General features: G+C 46.4%; 1 protein-coding gene across 1 annotated transcript; it reads left to right on the top strand.

Moving 5' to 3' along the window:
• The first annotated feature begins 1,216 nt into the window (after positions 1-1,216).
• Positions 1,217-19,203, top strand: CLEC11A (C-type lectin domain containing 11A). Its single transcript, XM_053362771.1, has 4 exons — positions 1,217-1,352; positions 7,115-7,331; positions 17,284-17,475; positions 18,482-19,203. The coding sequence occupies exons 1-4, from the start codon at positions 1,239-1,241 to the stop codon at positions 18,880-18,882; spliced, it is 924 nt and encodes a 307-aa protein (XP_053218746.1). The 5' UTR covers positions 1,217-1,238; the 3' UTR covers positions 18,883-19,203.
• The last annotated feature ends 3,543 nt before the right edge of the window (positions 19,204-22,746 follow it).

Below are 22,746 nucleotides of genomic sequence, written 5' to 3'. Positions count from 1 at the left end.
CCACGCGGAGGTCTCTTCCTGTTGAAACGTATTCTAAATGTGTGCAAATAAACACACGCTCTTTATTGTTTATTTAAATGAATGACTGTTTTTCCCCTCCAGTTTTCTGAATTAATTTGCTTCATTAATTTGTTTGTTTTTGTTTATAATGATAATAATAAGTGATGTTTCTGTCCTTACTGTCTTGTTAAGCTGCCCAAGGACCGTAAACTTATGGTGAAGGTGTTGGGTGGGCAGTTATTCCACTCTCCCAAAAGAGAGTGAGAAATCCCAAATTTCATGTCATTGACATGAAATTTGCAATTGCTAATTTATACGAATAATAATAATAATAATAATAATAATAATAATAATAATAATAATAATATAATAAATTTTATTTATATCCCGCCCTCCCCAGCCGAAGCCGGGCTCAGGGCGGCTAAAAACAATAAAACAGTACAAAAGTACAGCACAAACAACACTCTAAAATCATTCATTATAAAATTAATTCATTATAAAATTAATTAATACACAGACATTGGGAAAGAGCTGCTACCATTTGAATAGAAATACAAGACACCTCACTCTAGTGGAGAAAGAAGACTGTTGCCAGGTGATCTGTGTGCGTTTTTGGTCCAGGGGCTGACTGTTGATGGACAGTTTCAAGAACTTTATTCGGGTTCCTTTTCTTTAAACCAGGTTTGGATTGGACAGCCCTTGAAAGTGAGGATGCTTTCAAAAAGAGGGCATTTTCCAGACAGAGCTTCAAACAGAGGACCTTCCTCTGTAGCCACCCAATGAAAGTATGTGATATAAATTATGTAGGTGGTGGAAAACCCCACAGAAAATGAATATATTTTAAACTTTTGTTCTTGTTAGAAAAAAGCTAACCAAAACGGAATAAATTAATCCAGATTTATGCTGGCCAGGTGACAACCCCAACATAACACAGTTCTCTCTCGCAATCCAACTTGGGTGAGGCTTTGGCCTGGCCTGCTTTTCGCATCTGGATTGAATTAGACATTCCGGCTTCTGGCTGGCTGGAGTTCTGTCCCTCCCTCCCCCCATTTCTGCCCCAACCATCGCCTGAGTGAGCGTGAAATCCAAGAGAGAAAGAGGGAAAAGAAGGAGAGAGAGAGATCCAGTACGTTCTTGAGTTCATTGGGTGGGAGATTCGGGATAACTGACCTCTCGCCCTCTTCCAGCAACGCCGGTTTCATTTGTACGCCAAGTCCCGGCTGGAGAGAGACAGCGCCATGGAGATTTGGCCTCTGATGCAGCTGCTGCTCTTGGGGTTGCTGCTGGGGGCGGCTCAGGGACAGAGGGATGAGCTCAGCTCTGAGGAGGAAAGAAGAGCCCTGATGCTGAAGGTGAGAAACTCTCCACCCCATCTCCTAACACACAGACAAATACAGGGGCAGCATAGACAGTGGTCTGGGCCAATACAATTTGCCAGGGGACTCCAGGTTGGGGGGGAGAGAGGCAGCTGCCATGATGGAAACAGCGTGTGAGTGCAAACCATACATTTAAACCACACAACCCCTCAAAGAATCCTGGGAACTGTAGTTTACAGAGCTACAGTTCCCAGCACCTTTAACAAATTACAGTCCTCAGGATTGCTTGTGGGGAAGGGATGTATGATAATTATAAAAAGGTAAAGGGACTCCTGACCATTAGGTCCAGTCATGGCCGACTCTGGGGTTGCGGCGCTCATCTTACTTTATTGGCCGAGGGAGCCGGCGTACAGCTTCCGGGTCATGTGGCCAGCATGACTAAGCCACTTCTGGCAAACCAGAGCAGCGCACGGAAACGCCGTTTACCTTCCCACCAGAGTGGTACCTATTTATCTACTTGCACTTTGACGTGCTTTTGAACTGCTAGGTTGGCAGGAGCAGGGACCGAACAATGGGAGCTCACCCCGTCGCGGGGATTTGAATCGCCAACCTTCTGATCGGCAAGTCCTAGGCTCTGTGGTGTAACCCACAGTGCCACCCGCATCCCTATGATATGTATAGGGTTGCCATATGCCTGGTTTTTCTCGAACATGCCTGGGATTCCAAGGTTGAAATTACCATCCGGGGGGATTTTATAAAAATCGGAAAAATGTCTGGGTTTTTGCAAACAGGGGAGAAAAAGCTCAAAAACATTTTGTGTGTTTCCCCCCAAAATCTCAACAACTTTTGGGGTGATTTCCCCCCAAAAACCTCAACAATTGTTTGTGTCCTTATTTTTTTACTTGTTGAAATATGGCAACCCTAGATACATACAGATCCTATGTTGCTTCCAGAATGTCCGGCCTGCCCTTATCCAAGATGCAAACGTTTCCCAGAATCCATTAGGCATCACCAAAAGGATACGGGGGGTTCTCATGCCCTGCTCCCCACTGCAATCTGTCAAACAATCAATTTATGGCTTTGCTTCAGGCAGCAAAATGTTTTGGACTGGGAAATGAACAAAGGAAAGTGAAGCCCTGTGTAGACATTAAGGCTTCATGCACACCAAATGTTTAACCCCCCCCTCAAGAATCCTGAGACCTGTAGTTTGTTAAGGGTGCTGAAAATTGTAGCTCTGTGGGCGGGCGGGGGGGGGTAAAACTACAGTTCCCAGGATTCCTTGGGTGGATGAAGGAAACATGCCTTTTGGTATATGGTGTGTATGCAGCCCCAGTGAACACGTATGGGATGGAGTGGGACCCACCATCAACCTCGCTCTCAATGCTATGTGGGAATGCTACATTCAGACATGACGATTATTGCATTCATTTCCCTGGTTGTCTCCAAGAATCCGTTGTTACACCATTCTGGAAACTGCAGCTCTGTGAGGGGGAATAGGGGTCTCCTAAAAACTCTCAGCACCCTTAACAAACTACAGCTCCCAGAATTCTTTGGGGGACCGAAGAAGACAGGCTTTCACAAAACTTGCATATGCTAATTTATATGTCTAGATGCAAATAATTACTGTAATTGAAATAAAAATACAGTCCACCTTGTCGTCGTGGGGAAAACTGTGGCCAAGTGACCACTGTGCCTGCTAGGTCTGCTGTCAGTGATAACAGACCCAACCAGTGTCCCTATTTTCCAGGGACTGTCCTGGACTAACAGAAGCTGCCCTGGTTTCTGATTTGATTCTGGAACGCCCCACTTTTCCTTAGGAGACTCCTATTTCCCCTTATGTTGGAGGGTAGGGAGTTATGTGATACCCCCCCAAGCCAATGAGATAAGAAACTGTACAACCATTAGAAGACATCTGAAGACAGCCCTGTATAGAGAAGTTTTTTTAAAAAAAGTTTAATGTTTTATTATGTTTTTATATATGTTGGAAGCCGCCCAGAGTGGCTGGGGCAACCCAGTCAGATGGACAGGGTATAGATAATAAAATTATCTTTACCTAGATAATAAAATTATTGTTATTATGGAATAGGATGTCCCTATTTTCATCAGAGAAATGTTGGAGGGTACCTGATAACAGTTGACGGGCAAACTTCAAGGCCACTGCTGCACAGTTCTTTATCCTTATACCGGACCTGACAGTCCTTCAAACAGAGGACAGTTTTAAAAGAGACAGTTCTCTGACAGCTTTCAAATAGAGGTCTGCCCTCTGTAAAATTGGACACGTGGCCACTCCAGTTGCGTAATGTTTAGATGCCTGCACTGTGGTTTTTTCTTAGACATACTAGGATCTGGGGCAGTTCCAGCCTCCAACCCAAACATATTACTTAAGACTCTCCCTCCCTCCCTCTCTCTCTCTCTCTCTCTCTCTCTCTCTCTCTCTCTCTCTCCAAGCTAGACCTGCTCAGACAGCCAGGAAAAATCCGGTAGGTCTGACTGTACATGCATGTTCCTACTCAAGTAATTTATACAAAACTCTTCGTTTGCCCTGAACGCCTCTCTTGGGTCCCTGATCTGAATAATCTTACAGCTTGGATTCTGTCCTCCCATCCAGCCCTACAGCCATTGAACTCAGTCTGCTCTCACCACACGGACTCTTCTTTCCTTTTTGCAGAGGAGTTGAGGCCTCTGTCTTACGCATCTGAAATTCGTGCACTTAACAGGCCCTGGGAAATCCAGGGCAGGATGATAGGAACAGGATGACCTCACCTGTGCTGTGATGTCGAAACAAAAAACACAAAAAACCCACACTCGGTGTTTGCATGCTTTTTCCTTCTTAAAGGGATGTTTCGATTTGAGCAAGGCTTTGTGTTTTGCTTGATTGCCAGCTGACCAGATGCCATCGAGCTGCTGCGTTCTTGTGGCTGAGGTCTGGAACAAAGCCTGGATTTCTGAATCCTCTTGGACGCTAAAACATGGAACTCTTTTAGAAGCAGCAACCAAGTTTTGGGACTTGGCTTAGCATCTTCCATGGATGGCCAAGTCAAAGCTTAGTGATTATCTAGTGTGCATTTGCGATCTCACTGTTTGCTCTGCCTGTTTCCGTCTGTTTCTGTTACTTAATATCTTGACAAACATAACTGTTTAAGCATCTCTAAAGCAGGAGTTCGCAAACTTTTTCGGGCCAAGGTTCCATAAAACTATCCCAGCACCCCCTACCCTCTATAAAAAGCATTATTCAGAAAAGCAGTATGCATGATTCATTAAGGAAGATAATCAGAGAATCGTAGAATTGTAGAGGTGGAAGGGACCACAAGGATCATCTAGTCCAACCTCCTACAATGCAGAAATATTTTGCCCGATGTGGGGCTCAAACCCATGACCCTGAGATTAACAGTCCCATGCTCCACCGACTGAGCTTTCTGAAACTGAAAACCGCAACAATTAATTGCACATTTATTCAAACACCAATCAAAACTATTTAATTTAATTAATTTAACAGAACTTGGTCAAGCGATACCAGCTTTTCAAGGACTGATATAGCCATTTACACCCCCAGCATCCTCCTGTCACCCCCTTGCCTCTTAGAGACCCCCCCCAGGGAATCCCACGACCCCCCCAGGGGGGCAGTACCACCCACTTTGAAAACCACTGATCTAAAGTTTTGCCTGGGTGGTTTCTGAGGTTCAACCTTATGCTCCTTCCATGCTTCGAATGCCCTCTCTAGTTACACTTCCTCCTGTTTTAGGGAACATAAGAAACTGCCTAATACCTAGTCAGAACAAGGGTCCACATAGCTCAGTATTGTTGACACTAGCAGTGGCTCTTCAGGATTTCAGAAAGGGAACATTCCCAGTCACACCTGGAGTTCTTGGGGAATTGAACCAGGGACATATCACATGTCTTTTCTCTGAGCAATAGCCCTTTCCTACTTGTTACCTCCCAGCCTGACTGTAGCCTATCTGCCTCCAGCTTTGCTGTCAGCCTGGGGCTGCAAAAATCTGCAAGAGGTGGCCAGTGGCTTGCATTCTACAGGGTTATCATGCAGGCTTGTATTACTAGATCCATGTTTTTCAAACGTGGGGGCCCAGCAGTTGTTGGAAGTTCTGATTTGATCCCAGAATGTCCTGGTTTTCCTTAGGATGTCCATATTTTCATTGGAGCAATCATAGAATTGTAGAGTTGGAAGGGACCCCAAGGGACATCGAGTCCAAACCACTGCAATGCAGGAATAATGTTGGGGAGTAAGGAGTTATGCAAACCCTGAGCCAAGGAGATAAGTGACTATACAGCCTTTAGAAGACACCTGAAGGCAAGACACCTGTATAGGGAAGGTTTTTTTTAATGTTTCATGTTTCATTACGTTTTTAAATATGTTGGAGGCCGCCCAGAGAAGCTGGGGCAACCCAAACAGATGGGTGGAGTAGTAATAATAATAATAATAATAATAATAATAATAATAATAATCAGCACATCCCTCTTTTCATTGGAAAAATGTTTGAGGGTGTGCAAACACCCCTTTCTGTCTTCCATTCTGGTAGGCAAAGCAGAACTCAGACAAAAACACTTGTTGTTTAGTCGTTTAGTCGTGTCTTCGTGACCCCATGGACCAGAGCACACCAGGCACTCCTGTCTTCCACTGCCTCCCACAGTTTCGTCAACTTCATGTCGGTAGCTTCGAGAACACTGTCCAACCATCTCGTCCTCTGTTGTCCCCTTCTCCTTGTGCCCTCAATCTTTCCCAACATCAGGGTCTTTTCCAGGGAGTCTTCTCTTCTCATGAGTGTCCAAAGTACTGGAGCCTCAGCTTCAGGAACTGTCCTTCCAGTGAGCACTCAGGGCTGATTTCCTTAAGAATGGATAGGTTTGATCTTCTTGCAGTCCATGGGACTTTCAAGAGTCCCCTCCAGCACCATAATTCAAAAGCATCAATTCTTCGGCGATCAGCCTTCTTTATGGTCCAGCTCTCACTTCCATACATCACTACTGGGAAAACCATAGCTTTAACTATACAGACCTTTGTCTGCAAAGTGATGTTTCTGCTTTTTAAGATGCTGTCTAGGTTTGTCATTGCTTTTCTCCCAAGAAGCAGGCGTCTTTTAATTTCGTGACTGCTGTCACCCTCAGTAATCATGGAACCCAAGAAAGTAAAATCTCTCACTGCCTCCATTTCTTCCCCTTCTATTTGCCAGGAGGTGATGGGCCCAGTGGCCATGATCTTCGTTTTTTTGATGTTGAGCTTCAGACCATATTTTGCGCTCTCCTCTTTCACCCTCATTAAAAGGTTCTTTAATTCCTCCTCACTTTCTGCCATCAAGGTTTTGTCACCTGCATATCTGAGGTTATTGATGTTTCTTCCGGCAATCTTAATTCCGGCTTGGGATTCATCCAGTCCAGCCTTTTGCGTGATGAATTCTGCATATAAGTTAAATAAGTGGGGAGACAATATATAGCCTTGTTGTACTCCTTTCCCAATTTTGAACCAATCAGTTGTTCCAGGTGCAAATCAATCAGGACTGGTGAGGGCTGTGGCTTGGGAGGGTGTATGGCTTCGGAAGAGTCCAGAGGAGCTAGGCCAGCCTTTCTCAACCTGTGGGTCCCCAGATGTTGTTGGACTACAACTCCCATCACTCCTAGCTAGCAAGGCCAGAGCTCAGGGATGATGGGAGTTGTAGTTCAATAACATCTGGGGACCCACAGGTTGAGAACTGCTGAGCTAGGCAGAGAGACCTGGAGGGCAGCATTTGTTCTCCCACATGCCTGTTCCTATTTAACCCTCCTCATCTATCCTCCCCTTTTCCCAGCACCTGCAAGAGGTTCTGGAGCTCTCAGAAACAACCGGAGAGGAGGCTGCACAGGAGGTGACCCTAACCGAGGTGGGGGACCCAGCTGGCAAGGAGATCTTAGACGAAAATGCAGAGGAGGAGGAACCCGTAGAAGAGGCTCCTCGTACCACACAGCTGTCGCCAACCACAGCAGCCCCGGCTCAGCAGGAGGAAGAGGATGACTTCACCTATGTGTGTGAGTAACGCAAAGCACTCAGGTCCCCGTTCCTTTTAAAAAGGTGATCTTCCCCACCTTGCAGTTTCACGACCCCAGTTAACATAATGAGAATCCTCTTCTAGCTGGCTTTGAAGGGAGATTTGTTAAAAGAATGGAAGATAGATCTATCGATTTCTGCTAGCCGTGATGGAGCCCTCCAGGCTTGGGAGCAATGTATGGTAGTTCTCTTTGGGCCCCATCTGCACTACAGATTTAAAGTTTTATTATGTTTTTAGTTTTATTATGTTTGTATATGTGCTGGAAGCTGCCCAGGGTGGCTGGGGAAACCCAGCCAGGTGGGTGGAGTATTGCTGTTGTTGCTGCAGTATCATGCCACTTTAAACAGCCATGGCTTCCTCCGAAGGCAGTCCCACAATTGCACCTCCCCTCGAAATTCCCTGCTCTTGGTCTAGACCAGAGTTTCCCAAACTTGGGTCTACAGCTTTTTTTGAACTACAATTACCATCATCCTTGACCACTGGTCCTGCTTAAACAGCTCAGGATCGTGATACCTCAAGGACCGCCTGTCTCCATATGAACTTAGCCAGATCCTGATATCATCCTTGAGGCCCTTCTAAGTGTGCCTCCTCCATGAGTGGTCCAGAGCTTGGCAACACGAGAACGGGGCCTTCTCTGCAGTGGCTCCTTGCTTGTGGAATGCTGTCTCCTGGGAGGTTCTCCTGGCGCCTTCATTATACATCTTTAGGCACACCAGGCAAAAACGTTCTTCTTCAACCAGGCCTTCGGCTGATTGATCTGATGTGTTGTGGAAGGGGCATTTTTGGATTGTGTTTGTTCTTCTTTTTATGACGTATTTTGTGTTTATTATATTGCAAATTTATGTTGTGAACCGCCCTGAGATCTACGAGTAGCATACAAATTTAACAAACAAACAAACAAACAAACAAACAAACAAACAAGGTGATCTGTGGATGTTGTTAGACTATAACTCCCATAATCTTTTACCGGTTCCATGCTGGCTGGGGCTGATGGGCTACGCATTGTCTATCCTCGTAGCCTTCACAGCTCCTTTACAGCTCATAGGCTCTCTATTTTTAATAGGATTGTTTGTTTGTTTGTTTGGAATCTCTCTGGAGTCGTTGGGCTTACTCTAGGGAGGCCCAAGTTCGAATCCCAGCTCAGCCATGAGCCGATTTGAAAACTGCTATTGTGCCCTCCCTTAGCAGTCGTTCTGAACAAGCTCAACATACCCTATTTCCCGAGCCTTCCCTCGCCTGTCGTCCCATGCTGCCAAATGATGTATCTTCCACTCTTTTCTGAAGCCACTGCTTTCTGCTTGTCCTCAGGCACAGAAGCCAATTACATCTAACTCCAATCAATTCCTAACATAAATCCTGATTTCTTGGGTCTTGGCTGGAAGCAACAGTAAACCCTACCCATCAACGACTTCCTTTCACTTTATAAAAACCTCCGCTTTTGGCTGGAGAAGGAGGGGGGGGGAATCACCCTTTGCTGCACTGCCAGGAATACCCCCAACCTCTCTAGAATTCTAATATTCACAATGGCAATCAAAAGTTTAGGCACAGTGGTAAGAGCAATCTCTCCTGCCAGCAAGCATCCCACAGGGAAGTAAGTGCTAAGATTATTTATTTATTTGAAGTATTTTTATCCTGCTCTCCAAGCCAAAAAAGAGTCCCAGAGCAACTAGCGTAAGATCTGTTAAGACAAGGCAGTCTTCTGCCAGCTGAGTTTACAAGAGACATGACACAAAAGGAAAAAGGGATGGTGAGGGGAGAGGAAAACAAGCGCGCTCTGTTTTTAAGGCACCTGTTGACCAGGCTGCATAGTAGTTGTCATACTGACCAGTTGCAATGGAAAGAATTCAGGGACAGGAGGAGCCAAAGGGAGCTGTCAGTTGAGACAGTGGGGTGGTCCTGCTTCCTGTCTCTCCTCTTCCTCCTGCAGCCAGATGGAATGGCTGCTACGAAATGATTGAGAGGAGACCCATGGAGCTGGGATCTCAGTAGAGCTGATGGCACGAGCCCATTGGTTTTGCATTGCTGGATTCAGACCAGCATTTGGTGTCCTGCAAAAACCACTAGCCAGTTGCCTCTGGCAGTTAACCAGAATAGCATAGTGGCAGATAGCATTCCTTTGGGAACTAAAAGTATATGGCCTAGTGAGACAGACTATTTGTCTATCTAGTCCAGTACTGTATTCACTTACAGGCAGCAGCAGTGCAAGGTCTAAGAAAGTAAAAAATAAATAAAAAATCCTGCTCACCACCTGTTACCTGAGATCTTTTTAACTGGTTACGAAATGTTGTGCATATCCCTGATGTCAAGTGCAGATGGCAAGTGCCTACAATTTTGGCACTGGGCACCGGACACTTCTAAAGACAGACCTACAGTTCACATATGAACAAAACTCTGAAGACGGTTTCGTACAGGGAAAAACAGCTTCACGAGGGAGGGAGGTTGGAGTGGGGCAGTCCCCACCCATCACTTTTTGCTCTATGGTGCCCTTACCCCAAACCATTCTTACACATGAGGGGCTCCCAAGCCCTTGCAAATACGTGTTGTGGTGAAAGGGTTAATCACTCTCCACTTCCCCACCCTAAATCATCTCGCTCCCCCTCCTTACTCATCTCTGAAGCTTTTCCCTAGAAGAAACAAGGTTTATGTTGCACACGTAATTCAGAGCGACAGTTCTCCTTCCTTAAAATTCAGAGCGACAGCTATCCTTCACATCACAAATAATTGGCTGTTGTAACTTTCGCTTGAAGCGCAGCATCGTTGGTACTCCTTTAGGGCCAAAGTATCCAGGATGGAAAGCTGAGTGTAACTTTGCCCTGGCATTTTTTAAAAGGAAAAGCACACAGGGGAGTCTGGAATCTTGAGCAAAAGAAGTGTGTGTGTGTGTGTGTGTGTGTGTGTGTGTAGAGGGGAGCAGAGAGGGCAAAGGAGACTTCCCAACTATTTCCCCTCAGTCTGCACCTCTGCTCAAAAATTCCCTCCCCAGTTGCTCCTCTCCTGATTTCGATTTAAAAAAAATGTCTGGAGGGGAAAGGGTTAAGCACCCCACATTTCCTGCTGAAGAGTCCAATCTTCCTGCCAGCTCTTTTCATTTATAACACTCTCTCTCTCACACACACACCCCCCACCACCACCACCACCACCAGCAGCAGCAGGATAAAATTGCACACCCTGGTTGGTATGCCATGTTTCATTTGGCCTTTGTTCTGGAAAAGGATTCTGGGAAAGCGCAATACTGGGGCTGGGGTGGGGGATCACCCAGCTACCTAGCACTGAGGTTCACAGAAATCTGATGTGGATTTTTCCATCCTTGGAAACACAACATTTTTTTCTCAGCATTAGGAGAGAAACCAGGGTGGGGTGGGGAACCCTGCCACAGTCGGTTCCATTGCTGGCGAGCTGTAGCTGTGAAAGCCATCGAGACTTAGTGGCTGAAATGAAAGTTACCATAGAAGTAAAACGTTCAAAGAAAGGAGACTGCGAATGATCACAGATGGTTTAAAAATAAAAATACAGAAGGCGCATCTTGGCTCTTTGTTCCCACTTCAATCGCACTTGGCTCAAGTCGAGCTAACTTGAGTTAAGCAGTTTCCTTCAACCATCAAGTAATCCAGGAATGCTTTTAACAAATAAATAAAAGCGGCAGCTGAAGATGAATAAGGACTATATTTAGCACACTGGAGCACTCCCCAGATATTATCTTAACAACCCTGCAAGGTAGGTTAGCATGATTATCCCCTATATTAAAAATGGGAGACAAAAAACTGGGTAGCAGGGAAGGAATCCTTTATATATTTAGGGTTTTTTTGTACACATTTTGATTTTTCAATTCAAGCTGTGATGGGGTGGGTAACAGTGGGGGACATAGTCTGTAGGGCAAATGGGGCACTGCCTCATTAACCACAGCCACCCACCACCTGGCTGCCTTCTTGCATAGATAAGAAATAATAATAATAATAATAATAATAATAATAATAATAATAATAATAATAATAATAATATATTTATACCCCACCCTCCCCAGCCAAGGCTGGGCTCAGCGCGGCTAACAACCAATAATAAAAACAAGTTGCAATACTACTTTAAAAAAACTAGGTTAACTACAACATTAAAACATTAAAATGCAGCCTCATCACAGGAGGAGAAAGGAAAAAAGAAAGAGGGGGAGGGAATCAAATTGACTCCAAGCCAAAGCCAGAACCAGTCCAGGGAGGGGCACTGCTTGTCAACCTACTTCTCCGAAACTGGAATTACCGTATGTATGGAAGTGAGAGCTGGACTATAAAGAAGGCTGATCGCCGAAGAATTGATGCTGTTGAATTATGGTGCTGGAGGAGACTCTTGAGAGTCCCATGGACTGCAAGAAGATCAAACCTCTCCATTCTGAAGGAAATCAGCCCTGAGTGCTCACTGGAAGGGCAGATCATGAAGCTGAGGCTCCAATACTTTGGCCACCTCATGAGAAGAGAAGATTCCCTGGAAAAGAACCTGATGTTGGGAAACATGGAGGGCACAAGGAGGAGGGGATGACAGAGGACGAGATAGTTGGATAGTGTTCTCGAAGCTACCGACATGAGTTTGACCAAACTGCGGGAGGCAGTGGAAGACAGGAGTGCCTGGCGTGCTCTGGTCCATGGGGTCACGAAGAGTCGGACTAAACAACAACAACAAAGTCTTTCCATTGCAAGCACCCCTTTTCACAGGAAGGATTTTCTGCCAGAGGAGGAAAGGGTTAAACCCCTCTCTGCCTGCCTGCTCTGATTGGCCTTTCCCCTTGATGCAATTTGCATTTTCTGAAAATTTGCACATGAAATGCAAAGGCATCTTTTAATGGCTGTGTCTAGGTGCTGCCTCACACACATCAAACATCCCCCTTTCTTGCCTGTGGCCTTGGCTGCCCTGATGAGTTCTTCCTTCCAATTGCTCCACATGCACACAGAGCCTATTCAAGGCCAGACACCCCTCCTCCAGTTGACCACAACCACCTAGATCTCTCCTGCATCACCCACAGACCACCCTCTCTTATCTGTCTCTTGCACAGAGAGGCTTATACAGATGTGCTTGCACGCCCCCCCCAATAACCTAATCCTTAGAAGCTACCCAGTCTGCTCATTCCATTCCTTAGCTGAGCTGAACTGCCTGCATTTATAATTTGACCACAGCAAGAAACATGGCCCCATGATGTGATAATTTACTGTTTGTGTAGGGAGCAGAGCCGTGTTCTTAGCAGTAGGTAATTTTCTTTTAAAGAAACTCAACATAGGCAGTAAAGGCAGTCTCCAACTTAGAACAGTTTCCAACTTAGAATCATGGAGTTGGAAGGGACCATGAGGGTCATCTAGTCCAACCCCATGCAATGCAGGAATCTTTTGCCCAATGTGGGGATCGAACCCACAACCCTGAGAGTATGAGAGTCATGCTGTACCAACTATCTCCGTGGACTCAATGGGAAGCTGCTGTTAGATAATTTGCTCTGCTTCAAGGGTGGGGAAACTCTGGCCCTGAAGATGTTATTGGACTAACCCCCATCAGCCCTAGACTCTATAGCCAACAATCAGGGAAGATGGAAGCTGTAGGGCTGCCTTCAGATGTCTCCTAAAGGTTGTCTAGTTACTTATCTCCTTGGCTCAGGGGCCGTATAAAGGTAAAGGGATCCCTGACCATTAGGTCCAGTCGCGCACAACTCTGGGGTTGCGGCGCTCATCTCGCTTTATTGGCCAAGGGAGCCGGCGTACAGCTTCCGGGTCATGTGGCCAGCATGTGGTGAACCAGAGCAGTGCATGGAAACGCCGTTTACCTTCCCGCCGGAGCGGTACCTATTTATCTACTTGCACTTTGACGTGCTTTCGAACTGCTAGGTTGGCAGGAGCAGGGACCGCGGTAGCAACGGGAGCTCACCCTGTCGCGGGGATTCAAACTGCCGACCTTCTGATCGGCAAACCTAGGCTCAGTGGTTTAAGCCACAGCACCACCCGCGTCCCTTTTCAGGGGTCGTACAACTCCATACATTTCTCTGATGAAAAGTGGGACGTCCTAAGGAAAAGTGGGACATTCCAGGATCAAATCAGAAATTGGGATGGCTTCTGTAAATCCGACACTGTCCCTGGAAAATAGGGACATTAGGAGGGTTTGGCCCCTATAGAGAGGGTCTTACTTAAGAGAATTGTTCTTGACATCCCTCTTGTCTGGGGAGACAATAGAAGAGGGGGCCTTGTGCAGGGTGAAAGGGGCAAAGTCAAACTGTTGGAGAGTTACAGCGCCTGCTGTGGCTGTGGAGACAGATATTGGAGAGACATGTTTTATTGCAGGTGGGGCAGACAAAGGCATCTGTTTTTGCTGCTGTAGGGGCATCATGGTAATGTTTGGTCATTGCTGTGGGTCAGCCAGACAAAGGACACTAATGGGAAATTTGGCTGCTCGTTGTCTTGGAAAGCACCTTGGCTTGAACATACCTCTAAGTGATAAAGAGCCTCAAACTGCATTACCGCCTCCTTAAGAGTGTGCGCAAGGAGAATAGCAGAGAGATTGCATTGGATTTTCACTTTGCTAAGAGTCAATTTGGATTTCAGGGAACTGGTTGCTGGGTTGCAGTGAAAGTGTCTTTCCTTAGCAGTGCAGTGTAAACAGCCTCGCAATTGCCAGGCAGTTTGCGCTGCCTATTGACAGACCGTACTCTGGTTACAGTCTCTTCTCTAGCTGCTGGGAAACCCATGCGTGTAGCTGCCATGAAAAAGGAAGGAAGGGTTAGGGTTAGGGAAGGCGTGTTGAATTTTTCACCTTTCAGATTTCAACAATGAGGGGTGCTAAAAAATTATAACATGACTTGGGAATCCAAAAGTTATCTTGCTTAAATTAATATAATTTCATTTTGCTTAGGACGTAAAATGTTTGTAAAACTGCACAGAAATAATTAGAAACGATTGCTAAGTATTTGTAGTCATATGGTATATGAATATTATTATAGAATCGTTATTTAGCATTACCTGACATTTACAGGAGGTAACATTAAAATTTTCCAGAAGAGAGTTTATATGCTTCTTCATCAAACGTAGACTTACAAAGCTAAATGTTGTGCAGTCGCAAAAAATAATAGATTTGAATTCCTCGGACACAAAAACATATTTTTAACACCCCTCAATGAAGACATTTGCAAAAGTTAAACTTCGCTCCCTAAAATGACACATCCCAGGTGTATATCATTATGCAAGGTTTAGATTCTTGTATTGTTGGGGGTTGGACTAGGTGACACTTGGGGGCCCTTTGGACTTGCAATTCTATAATTCTGTGTGGAGAAAGTGGATGGGGAATAGTTTTCATTTCATAATATTAGACCCCAATGACATCCAATGAAGTTGAAGAGATTCAGGACAAAAACAAGGAGGAACTTCTTTACACGATACACAGTTGGAATTCAGTCTCAGAGGTTGTAATGACTTCTTAGATTACATTGTTGTTGTTTAGTCGTTTAGTCGTGTCCGACTCTTCGTGACCCCATGGACCAGAGCACGCCAGGCACTCCTGTCTTCCACTGCCTCCCGCGGTTTGGTCAAACTCATGTTGGTAGCTTTTAGAACACTGTCAAACCATCTAGTCCTCTGTTGCCCCCTTCTCCTTGTGGCCTCAATCTTTCCCAGCATCAGGGTCTTTTCCAGGGAGTCTTGTCTTCTCATGAGGTGTCCAAAGTATTGGAGCCTCAGCTTCAGGATCTGTCCTTCCAGTGAGCACTCAGGGCTGATTTCCTTCAGAATGGATAGGTTTGATCTTCTTGCAGTCCATGGGACTCTCAAGAGTCTCCTCCAGCACCATAATTCCAAAGCATCAATTCTTTGGCGATCAGCCTTCTTTATGGTCCAGCTCTCACTTCCATACATCACTACTGGGAAAACCATAGCTTTAACTATACGGACCTTTGGTCAAACTCATGCTGGTAGCTTCGAGAACACTGTCCAACCATCTCTGCCGTCCCCTTCTCCTTGTGCCCTCCATCTTTTCCAATATCAGGGTCTTTTCCAGGGAGTCTTCTCTTCTCATGAGGTGGCCAAAGTACTGGAGCCTCAGCTTCACGATCTGTCCTTCCAGTGAGCACTCAGGGCTGATTTCCTTCAGAATGGATAGATTTGATCTTCTTGCAGTCCATGGGACTCTCAAGAGTCTCCTTCAGCACCATAATCCAGCACCATAGATTACATAAAAGCGGGATAAAACAAATTCATGGAGAATCAACGGCCTTTAGTCATGACAGCATCATATGCTACTTTCAGAAGCAGAGGTCATGCTCCTTTAAATGCCGTCCGCTGAGGATTTACCTTGGGAGAGAGGCCTGTTGCTCTAGTGTACTGTTTATGGGCTTCCCATGGACATCTGGCTGGCAACTGTGAGAGCAGGTGGCCAGTGTGAAACATGGACAACTTATAAATGCCATCTCCAACTCCTCAAAATATTCCGTCAACGGCGTCTCCAAACAATTTTACACATCACGTGGGAAGACAGGCGAACTAATGCCAGTGTACTGGAAGAAGCAAAGATCACCAGTGTCGACGCTATGATTCTTGGTACCAGTACTAAAAATCTTCGCAACACAACATCTGCTTTGTTGGACTGGTCACGTTGTTCAGATGCCTGATTATCATCTTCCAAAACAACTACTCAATTCAGAACTTAGAAATGGCAAGTGTAATGCTGGTGTTCAACAAAAGAGGTTTAAAGACTCTCTCAAGGCAAATCTAAAAAAATGTAGTATGCACACTGACAACTGGGCAACACTGGCCTGCGAGTGCTCCAGTTGGAGAACAGCCTTTACCAAAGGTGCCATGGGCTTTGAAGACACTTGAACTCAGGATGAAAGGGAGAAACCTGCTAAGAGGAAGGCACGCTTGGCAAATCCACACCGTGATCAACTCCCGCCCGGAAACCTATGTCTCCACTGTGGAAGAATGTGTGGATCCAGAATTGGCCTCCACAGTCGCTTGCGGACTCCCTGTTAAGATCGTGTTATTGGATGACAATCTTACTCGGCTACGAGTGATTGCCAAAGAAGAGTGGTTAGAGTGTTGGACTAGGCCCCAGAAGACTAGGGTTCAAATCTCCACATGGCCTTCAAGCTCATTGGGTGATGTGTTGTTGTTTTTAATTATTTATCATTTTCATTTTACAATAAGAACAATAAATAGTAATCCAAATACCAAATACACATTTAATTTCGACTTCCCTGTGTCCTTTCCATGGTTCACTTCATTATTTTCTTTTCCACTACATATTCGCATTGATCTCTATCTTTTCATTTTCTATATCTGCAGAGTTATTACTGCTGAATTTACTCTGTTTAACAGTACTCCGTTACTGTTAACCTTTTAATATGCTTATATTTTTCCAAATAATCTACAAAACATTCCTAATCTTCTTTAAATATCTCATTTGGGTGGTGTTGGGCCAGCCACTGTCTAATTTACGCTATAGGGTTATTCTGAGGATAAAATGTGGTGACCAGAATCATGTATAGCACTTGAGCTTCTTGGGAGGAAAGGCGGGATATAAATAAAATAAAATAAGCAGAACATTGGAACTTATGGGCTGGGCTGGGGAACCTGTGGCCTTCCAGAGGTCGCTAGGTTACAGCTCCCATCATCCCAGGCCATTGGCCATGCTGCCCAGGGCTGATGGGAGTTGGAGTCCAACAGCATCTAGAGAGACAGTTTCCCCACCTGTGAGATTATATCCTTACAAGAGCATTCCTCCTGTTCAGGGCTTCAGTTGAAACTCACCGGAATTGTCAGGTGGGCACCATTGCCATTATAAGAGAACAAGGGAGGCGTTCATGATGGGTTCCTGCACCTCTTTTTCTAGAAATATAGCACTGTACCTGTTCCTCTGCTTCCAGACCCTTAAACTTTGCCTTTGTTTCTCTTCTTCTTCCTCCTTCCTTGTTGTCCAAGCAGTCTCCCGCCTGAACAGCCTGGATGCAGCCGTCCACCGCCTCAATGTGCAGTTCCACCTCATGGACGTGAAGGTCTCCCAGTTCTCTCAAGGCCTGGCTGAACTGAAGGGGAGCGTGACGGAGGCTCACGAGTCGCTCGACTCCTTGAAAGAAGTTGCCACGCGCAACCAGAAAGAGCTCGGAAAAATTGATGGTGAGGACAGGGGCAGGGAGGCAATGCACATTGGGAGCGGTTAGGAAAACAGGGAGCAGCCCTATACTGTCATTGATTCCATTCCCTGCAATGCAGGAATCTTTCACCTAACGTGGTCTTCAAACCCACGACCCTGAAATTAAGAGTCTCGTGTTCTACAGACTAAGCTATCCCTCCAGTAAAGTGTTTTTTGTTTTTGTTTTAAAGACAAAAGGGATCAGGAAGGCCAGCCACAGATCTCCAGCATCATGTCTGCTTCTGGCCCTCAGCCTGCAAGGGCAGGAAGCAGCTAAAGGGCAATAAAAGGCAGAGCCCTGGGAGATGCAAAGCCATGTTGAGAGCTGGACTGAGCGCCTGAGGCCGCCAGTTGCCAAATCCCTCCTTTAGCTCAAAAAGCTGTCCTTCTTTTGGTGTCAAGATTGTGTGGTGTGTATGTGTGTCTGAGAGTCAGGAATAAATATGCTGCTCAGAGCTGATGGAGCATAAGGATCAAAGCAGAGGTTATTCAGGGACAGAGGGGGATTGTTCGAATCCAGCACACAAAGTTCGGGTTGAGATGTGAGGGTGGAGGGGTTTCTCTCTCTTTATATCTCTATATAATTTATTATTCTTATTTTTCAAACGTTTTCAAATTGACCTTCAAATCAAACACACTATTTCCCACCCTCAGCTCTGCAGCGTTTTTACTCAAACCTTTTCTACTGCATTAGATCTTTATCTATCACAAAATTTCTCCGTTCTAATTATTTTGTCCTTTTCCCTCCTGCCCGCGATTTCATTTGACTGTAATATTTTTTTTTAAAAATAGGCCACGAAAGGCCTCCATTCTTCAGGATGGAGGCGTTTCTCAAGGCCATTCATCCTCTGTTGCCCCCATGTGTCAAAGTTCAGACTGCAGGCTCCTTGGGGCAGAGACCTATCTCCTTGCCTTCCACTTGATGGAATCGCAAGCCGTAGGTAGCAGCAGTTGCTGTTGTAACCATGACACTCTTTGCCCTATCCCAAGGTTGCTTGCGAGGCCGCCGGACCCACGCCAAATGCTTCCTGATCTTCAAGAACTTCGAGGTCTACGATGCATCACAAAAACTGTGCGAGCTCAGGGGAGGGAACCTGGCCATGCCAGCAGACGCCACCGAGCTGGCCTTCCTGCGCCGCTACCTCTACGACGCCTTCCAGCCTAACAACTGGCCTGTCTGGGTGGGCATCAACGACCGGCGCTCAGAAGGGCTGTGGCTCTTCGAGAACGGGCAGCGCGTGTCCGTCTTCGACTGGTACCGTGACTTCCTGGTGACTCAACCCAACGGCGGCGCCCGGGAGAACTGCGTGTCCCTCAGCTCAGACGACGGGAAATGGTGGGACAATGACTGCGAGCGGCGGATGTATTACGTCTGCGAGTACCGCCTCTAGGGGGGCGGCTGTCTCAGGTCCAGTCCCAGGTGCGCATGGTCGCCATAGGTATCCTTCCGCTTACAGTGCAATGGTTAGCATGTCTGGGCTATGTGGGGCTACAACCTCTGGAAGGCAGTGTGCCCTGTCCCATTTTTTGCACCCCCAACCTTTCCCCAAGGCAAGCACCACACACTCTTACTGGTGGCCCTGTTAGCCAAAACATCCCACTTATTTCGTAGCCCCCACACCATAATAAAAAGCACCTTGCCCCCTCAGAGAGGAGGAAATGCTGTGTCTTGCAAACAGGAATTTCCATGTCCCTAGTGTCCCCGTCCCCCCCAGAAAAAGAGGTGCCAGAACTCAGAGAGCCAGTGTGGTGTAGTGGTTAAGAGCGATAGACTCATAATCTGGGGAACCAGGTTCGTGTCTCCGCTCCTCCACATGCAGCTGCTGGGTGACCTTGAACTAGTCACACTTCTTTGAACTCTCTCAGCCCCACTCACCTCACAGAGTGTTTGTTGTGGGGGAGAAAGGGAAAGGAGAATGTTAGCCGCTTTGCGACTCCTTCGGGTAGTGATAAAGCGGGATATCAAATCCAAACTCCTCCTCCTCTTCTTCACCACCACGAACACTTCCCTCGTTCTCTTAGAATGGCAATGGAGAGGTGCACAGGATCCGGCTGACAAAAAATGCCCTGCATGTCCCAGAGTTTTGCTTTTTCTGCTGCATCGCGATTCGGCAATTGTAATTCTAACAGGATCTCTTGGGTACTAAAATGTTAAGGGGCCTGGCGTGCAATACACCTCAAAGTGTGGGTGGGGATTTTGTTGTTGGAATTGTGGCACTGTCCCTGAAACCTGTTCATGGGCCTAGTCAGGATTTATGTTACGAGGGGCAGGGCACCCACCCGTCATCATCCTCTGTCTGGTTCTGTCTAGCAGATTCAGAATGAAATGTCTCAACAACAGTTGTTTTTCGTGACTTTCTTTTGACCCCAAGTGCTCAGAAATCTTTCTACAATTTCTACTTTTAGTTACGTATTTTTATTTATTTACTTACCCCCCTGGCTACGCCCATAAGCCTGTTGCACACTTAAGACCATTCAGTTCCAAGTCGAGAAGCCATCGTGACTGGGGAAAACGCAGCTGTTTCTCTCTCCACTCTGAGGGTCAAACTAAACATGGCGTTTGTCACGCAGTGTGGCCTTGGTGGCACGGCCAATTTTTCTGTGACAAATAATTGGTGCGTTGGAGTCAGTGGCAGTGAACTGATGAGGGCAGTGGTAGTCAACTCTCTATGCTACCTCATATGGATCAGGCCCTCTTGGGCCTACTCGAGTGAAAGAAAAGTTCCCATTTTGACCAGAAGAACAGTCCTAAGAAGAGAGTGTGCTCAATACCTTCCCAGGTCTGAACCGCATTCCTTCAAGCTACAATGAGGAGTGGGAACTTTGGATACAAAATGGCTGCTTCAGAATTAAACAGACATGCACAAATTCATTCACAGCTTGTCTTGACGGCTCCTGTGCATCAGCCCCTTTTCGTGCCCCCTCATAAATTCCTCAGCAGGGCAAACCTTTATTCTGAAGCAATTATATTCATATATTTAAAGCATCAGGGACAGCATACCTACCCTATATAGGCAAAAATACTGACGGGTGACAAACTTGCTTTTAAATTCTCTGCTTTCCTCTGCACCCCAGATCTTTTGTACAGCACCATCCTAAGGACATTTACTCAGAAGCAAGCCCCACCAAGTTCAACGGGACATAGTGCCTAGCAAGTGAGTTTTAGGCCTAAGTGAGTTTAGGCTCAAGTGTCTTATCGCCCTATGTTGCTGGCCAGCTCTCTGAGGGAGCTGGGCCTTCCTTTCTCCCCCCACTGAAGGACGTTTACCAAGACACGAAGGTGAAATTCCTCACAGTGTGCCTCTTTCCTCACCAGGGCCTATAAGCTGTCGCTGAATGCACTTTAGGAGCTCAAAGAGGGGAATGCTAAAAATCTGAGGGCTCTGGCACCTGCAAAGTGTGGGCAGATGAGGGGAAAGCAGAGACGCCACATGAGAGAAGTTATAGGCTGAACTGTGGAGTCAGATGGCAATTTAATTTCACCGTTGCCAGTGGAGTTTTTCTCTTGTTTGTGGCTCCCTTCAGCTCCCTTATACTGTCCCACTTTCTAGGGCGGCCTCCACCATAAGGTGCTTTGAGATGATCACTGGTTAGCTCAGTTGGTTAGAGCGTGGTGCTGACAGAACGTCAAGGTTGCAAGTTCGATCCCCCCATGGGACAGCTGAATATTCTTGCATTGCAGGGGATTATAGAATCGTAGAGTTGGAAGGGACCCTGAGGATCATTTTTTCCAACCCCCTACAATGCAGGAATAGGCAGCTGTCCTATACGGAGATCGAAGCTGCAGCCCTGGTGTCATCAGCACCACACTCTTAACAACTGAGCTACCCAGACAGGGTTGGACTAGATGATCCTCAGGGTCCTTTCCAGCTCTAAAATCAATGATTCAATCACTACAACTCCAATCAGCTCCAGGGAGCAGTGCTAATCCAAAATATCTGGAGGGTCCCAGCTGGTGAAGGCTGCCGCTGTCGTAGGGCATGAACCTGCTGCCTTGGGGTAAATCTCTTCAGCTGCTTCTCCCCCCCCCCCCCCTGTTCACCCTTCTTAAGAAAACCAGAAGCACCCTTTTAAAATAAAGCATACTTTTATTTTCTTGTTGAAGCACCAATTTCAATTTTTGAAAAACACACACAAAAGAAAACAGGCTCCAATACTGAACGGGGAGCGGGGGGGGGGGGGGGGAGGTTAAAAAAATGAAATCCAAGCTGCCTCCACCCCCCCCCAAATGTGGGGGTGACATTAAGGGGAGGGGACAGGAAAGAGAAAAGACATGCATTCATGTTTTCAGCTTTGTTCCTCCATGTTCTGGAGAGACACATTTCAGCCACATGCAAACCGGACTAGGGGTGTATGTAAAGGAAGTTTTGGGGGGGGGAGAGTAGAAAGGAATGGGTTAATACTTTCTTTGGTTTATTATGCTAACTGACTGCTTGCCCCAGAAGGGTGGGTGGTAGACCAGAGGGGGGGCACCTCTGATCCCAAAGAGGGGAGGGCCAGTGTCCTCTAAACACCCTCTTTTTTCTTTACTCTGTTTTTGAGTCTTTCTAATCTGTGCCTGGGACCCCCACCCCACGCCAGAGGAGAAAAGAAGGCAATCACATGATTTCAGGTGCAAAGGGAGACAGCTCGGGGCCTGAAGGGATTTCCCAGACACAATTTTCTCCATGCCCCCACCCTGCCCAGTACCCTAGAAAAAGGAAATGAAAGGGGGCAGATGTTTGTTTTCTGATTAGATCCCTCCTCAAACTGCTGCTTGGGATATTAAACCATCAACATCCCCTGCCTTTACGCTCAAAGAACACCTGAACAACAATATACATAAATATTCTATATATAATTTTTTTTTAAGGGGAGGGAATTGGAAATCCACAATACCTACTGTGGAAAAACTGCCTCTTTCCCCTCCCCCAATTGCAATCCTCCACCCCACCCCCCTTGCAATATATGGCTAATTACAATCCAGCCCACTTGGAATATTCCACTCTGCTATTTTGTCCCACTTCCTCCACCTTCCTATGTGAGCTCCTTCTGTATTCCCCCTGCTTTTCAATTCCTGTGGTTTCCTCTATCGGAGTCCCTGACAAATCCAACTCCCCAAAATCCTCCCCGCTCTCAGTCAGAGCTCCACCTCTCCCCCCCTACACACATGGAATATTCCAGCCCCACCTCTACTCCCCCCCCCAACTTTGTTTGTGGGCCATTCCTGTCCTCAGATGCTCCCTCTCCTTTCCTTTCATGGAACATCCCTGTCC

Source organism: Podarcis raffonei, chromosome 13 (genome assembly GCF_027172205.1).
Source record: "Podarcis raffonei isolate rPodRaf1 chromosome 13, rPodRaf1.pri, whole genome shotgun sequence".
Classification (NCBI taxonomy): domain Eukaryota; kingdom Metazoa; phylum Chordata; class Lepidosauria; order Squamata; family Lacertidae; genus Podarcis; species Podarcis raffonei.
The sequence above is the reverse complement of the archived record's forward strand: the minus strand, read 5'-3'. Positions and strand labels throughout refer to the sequence as shown.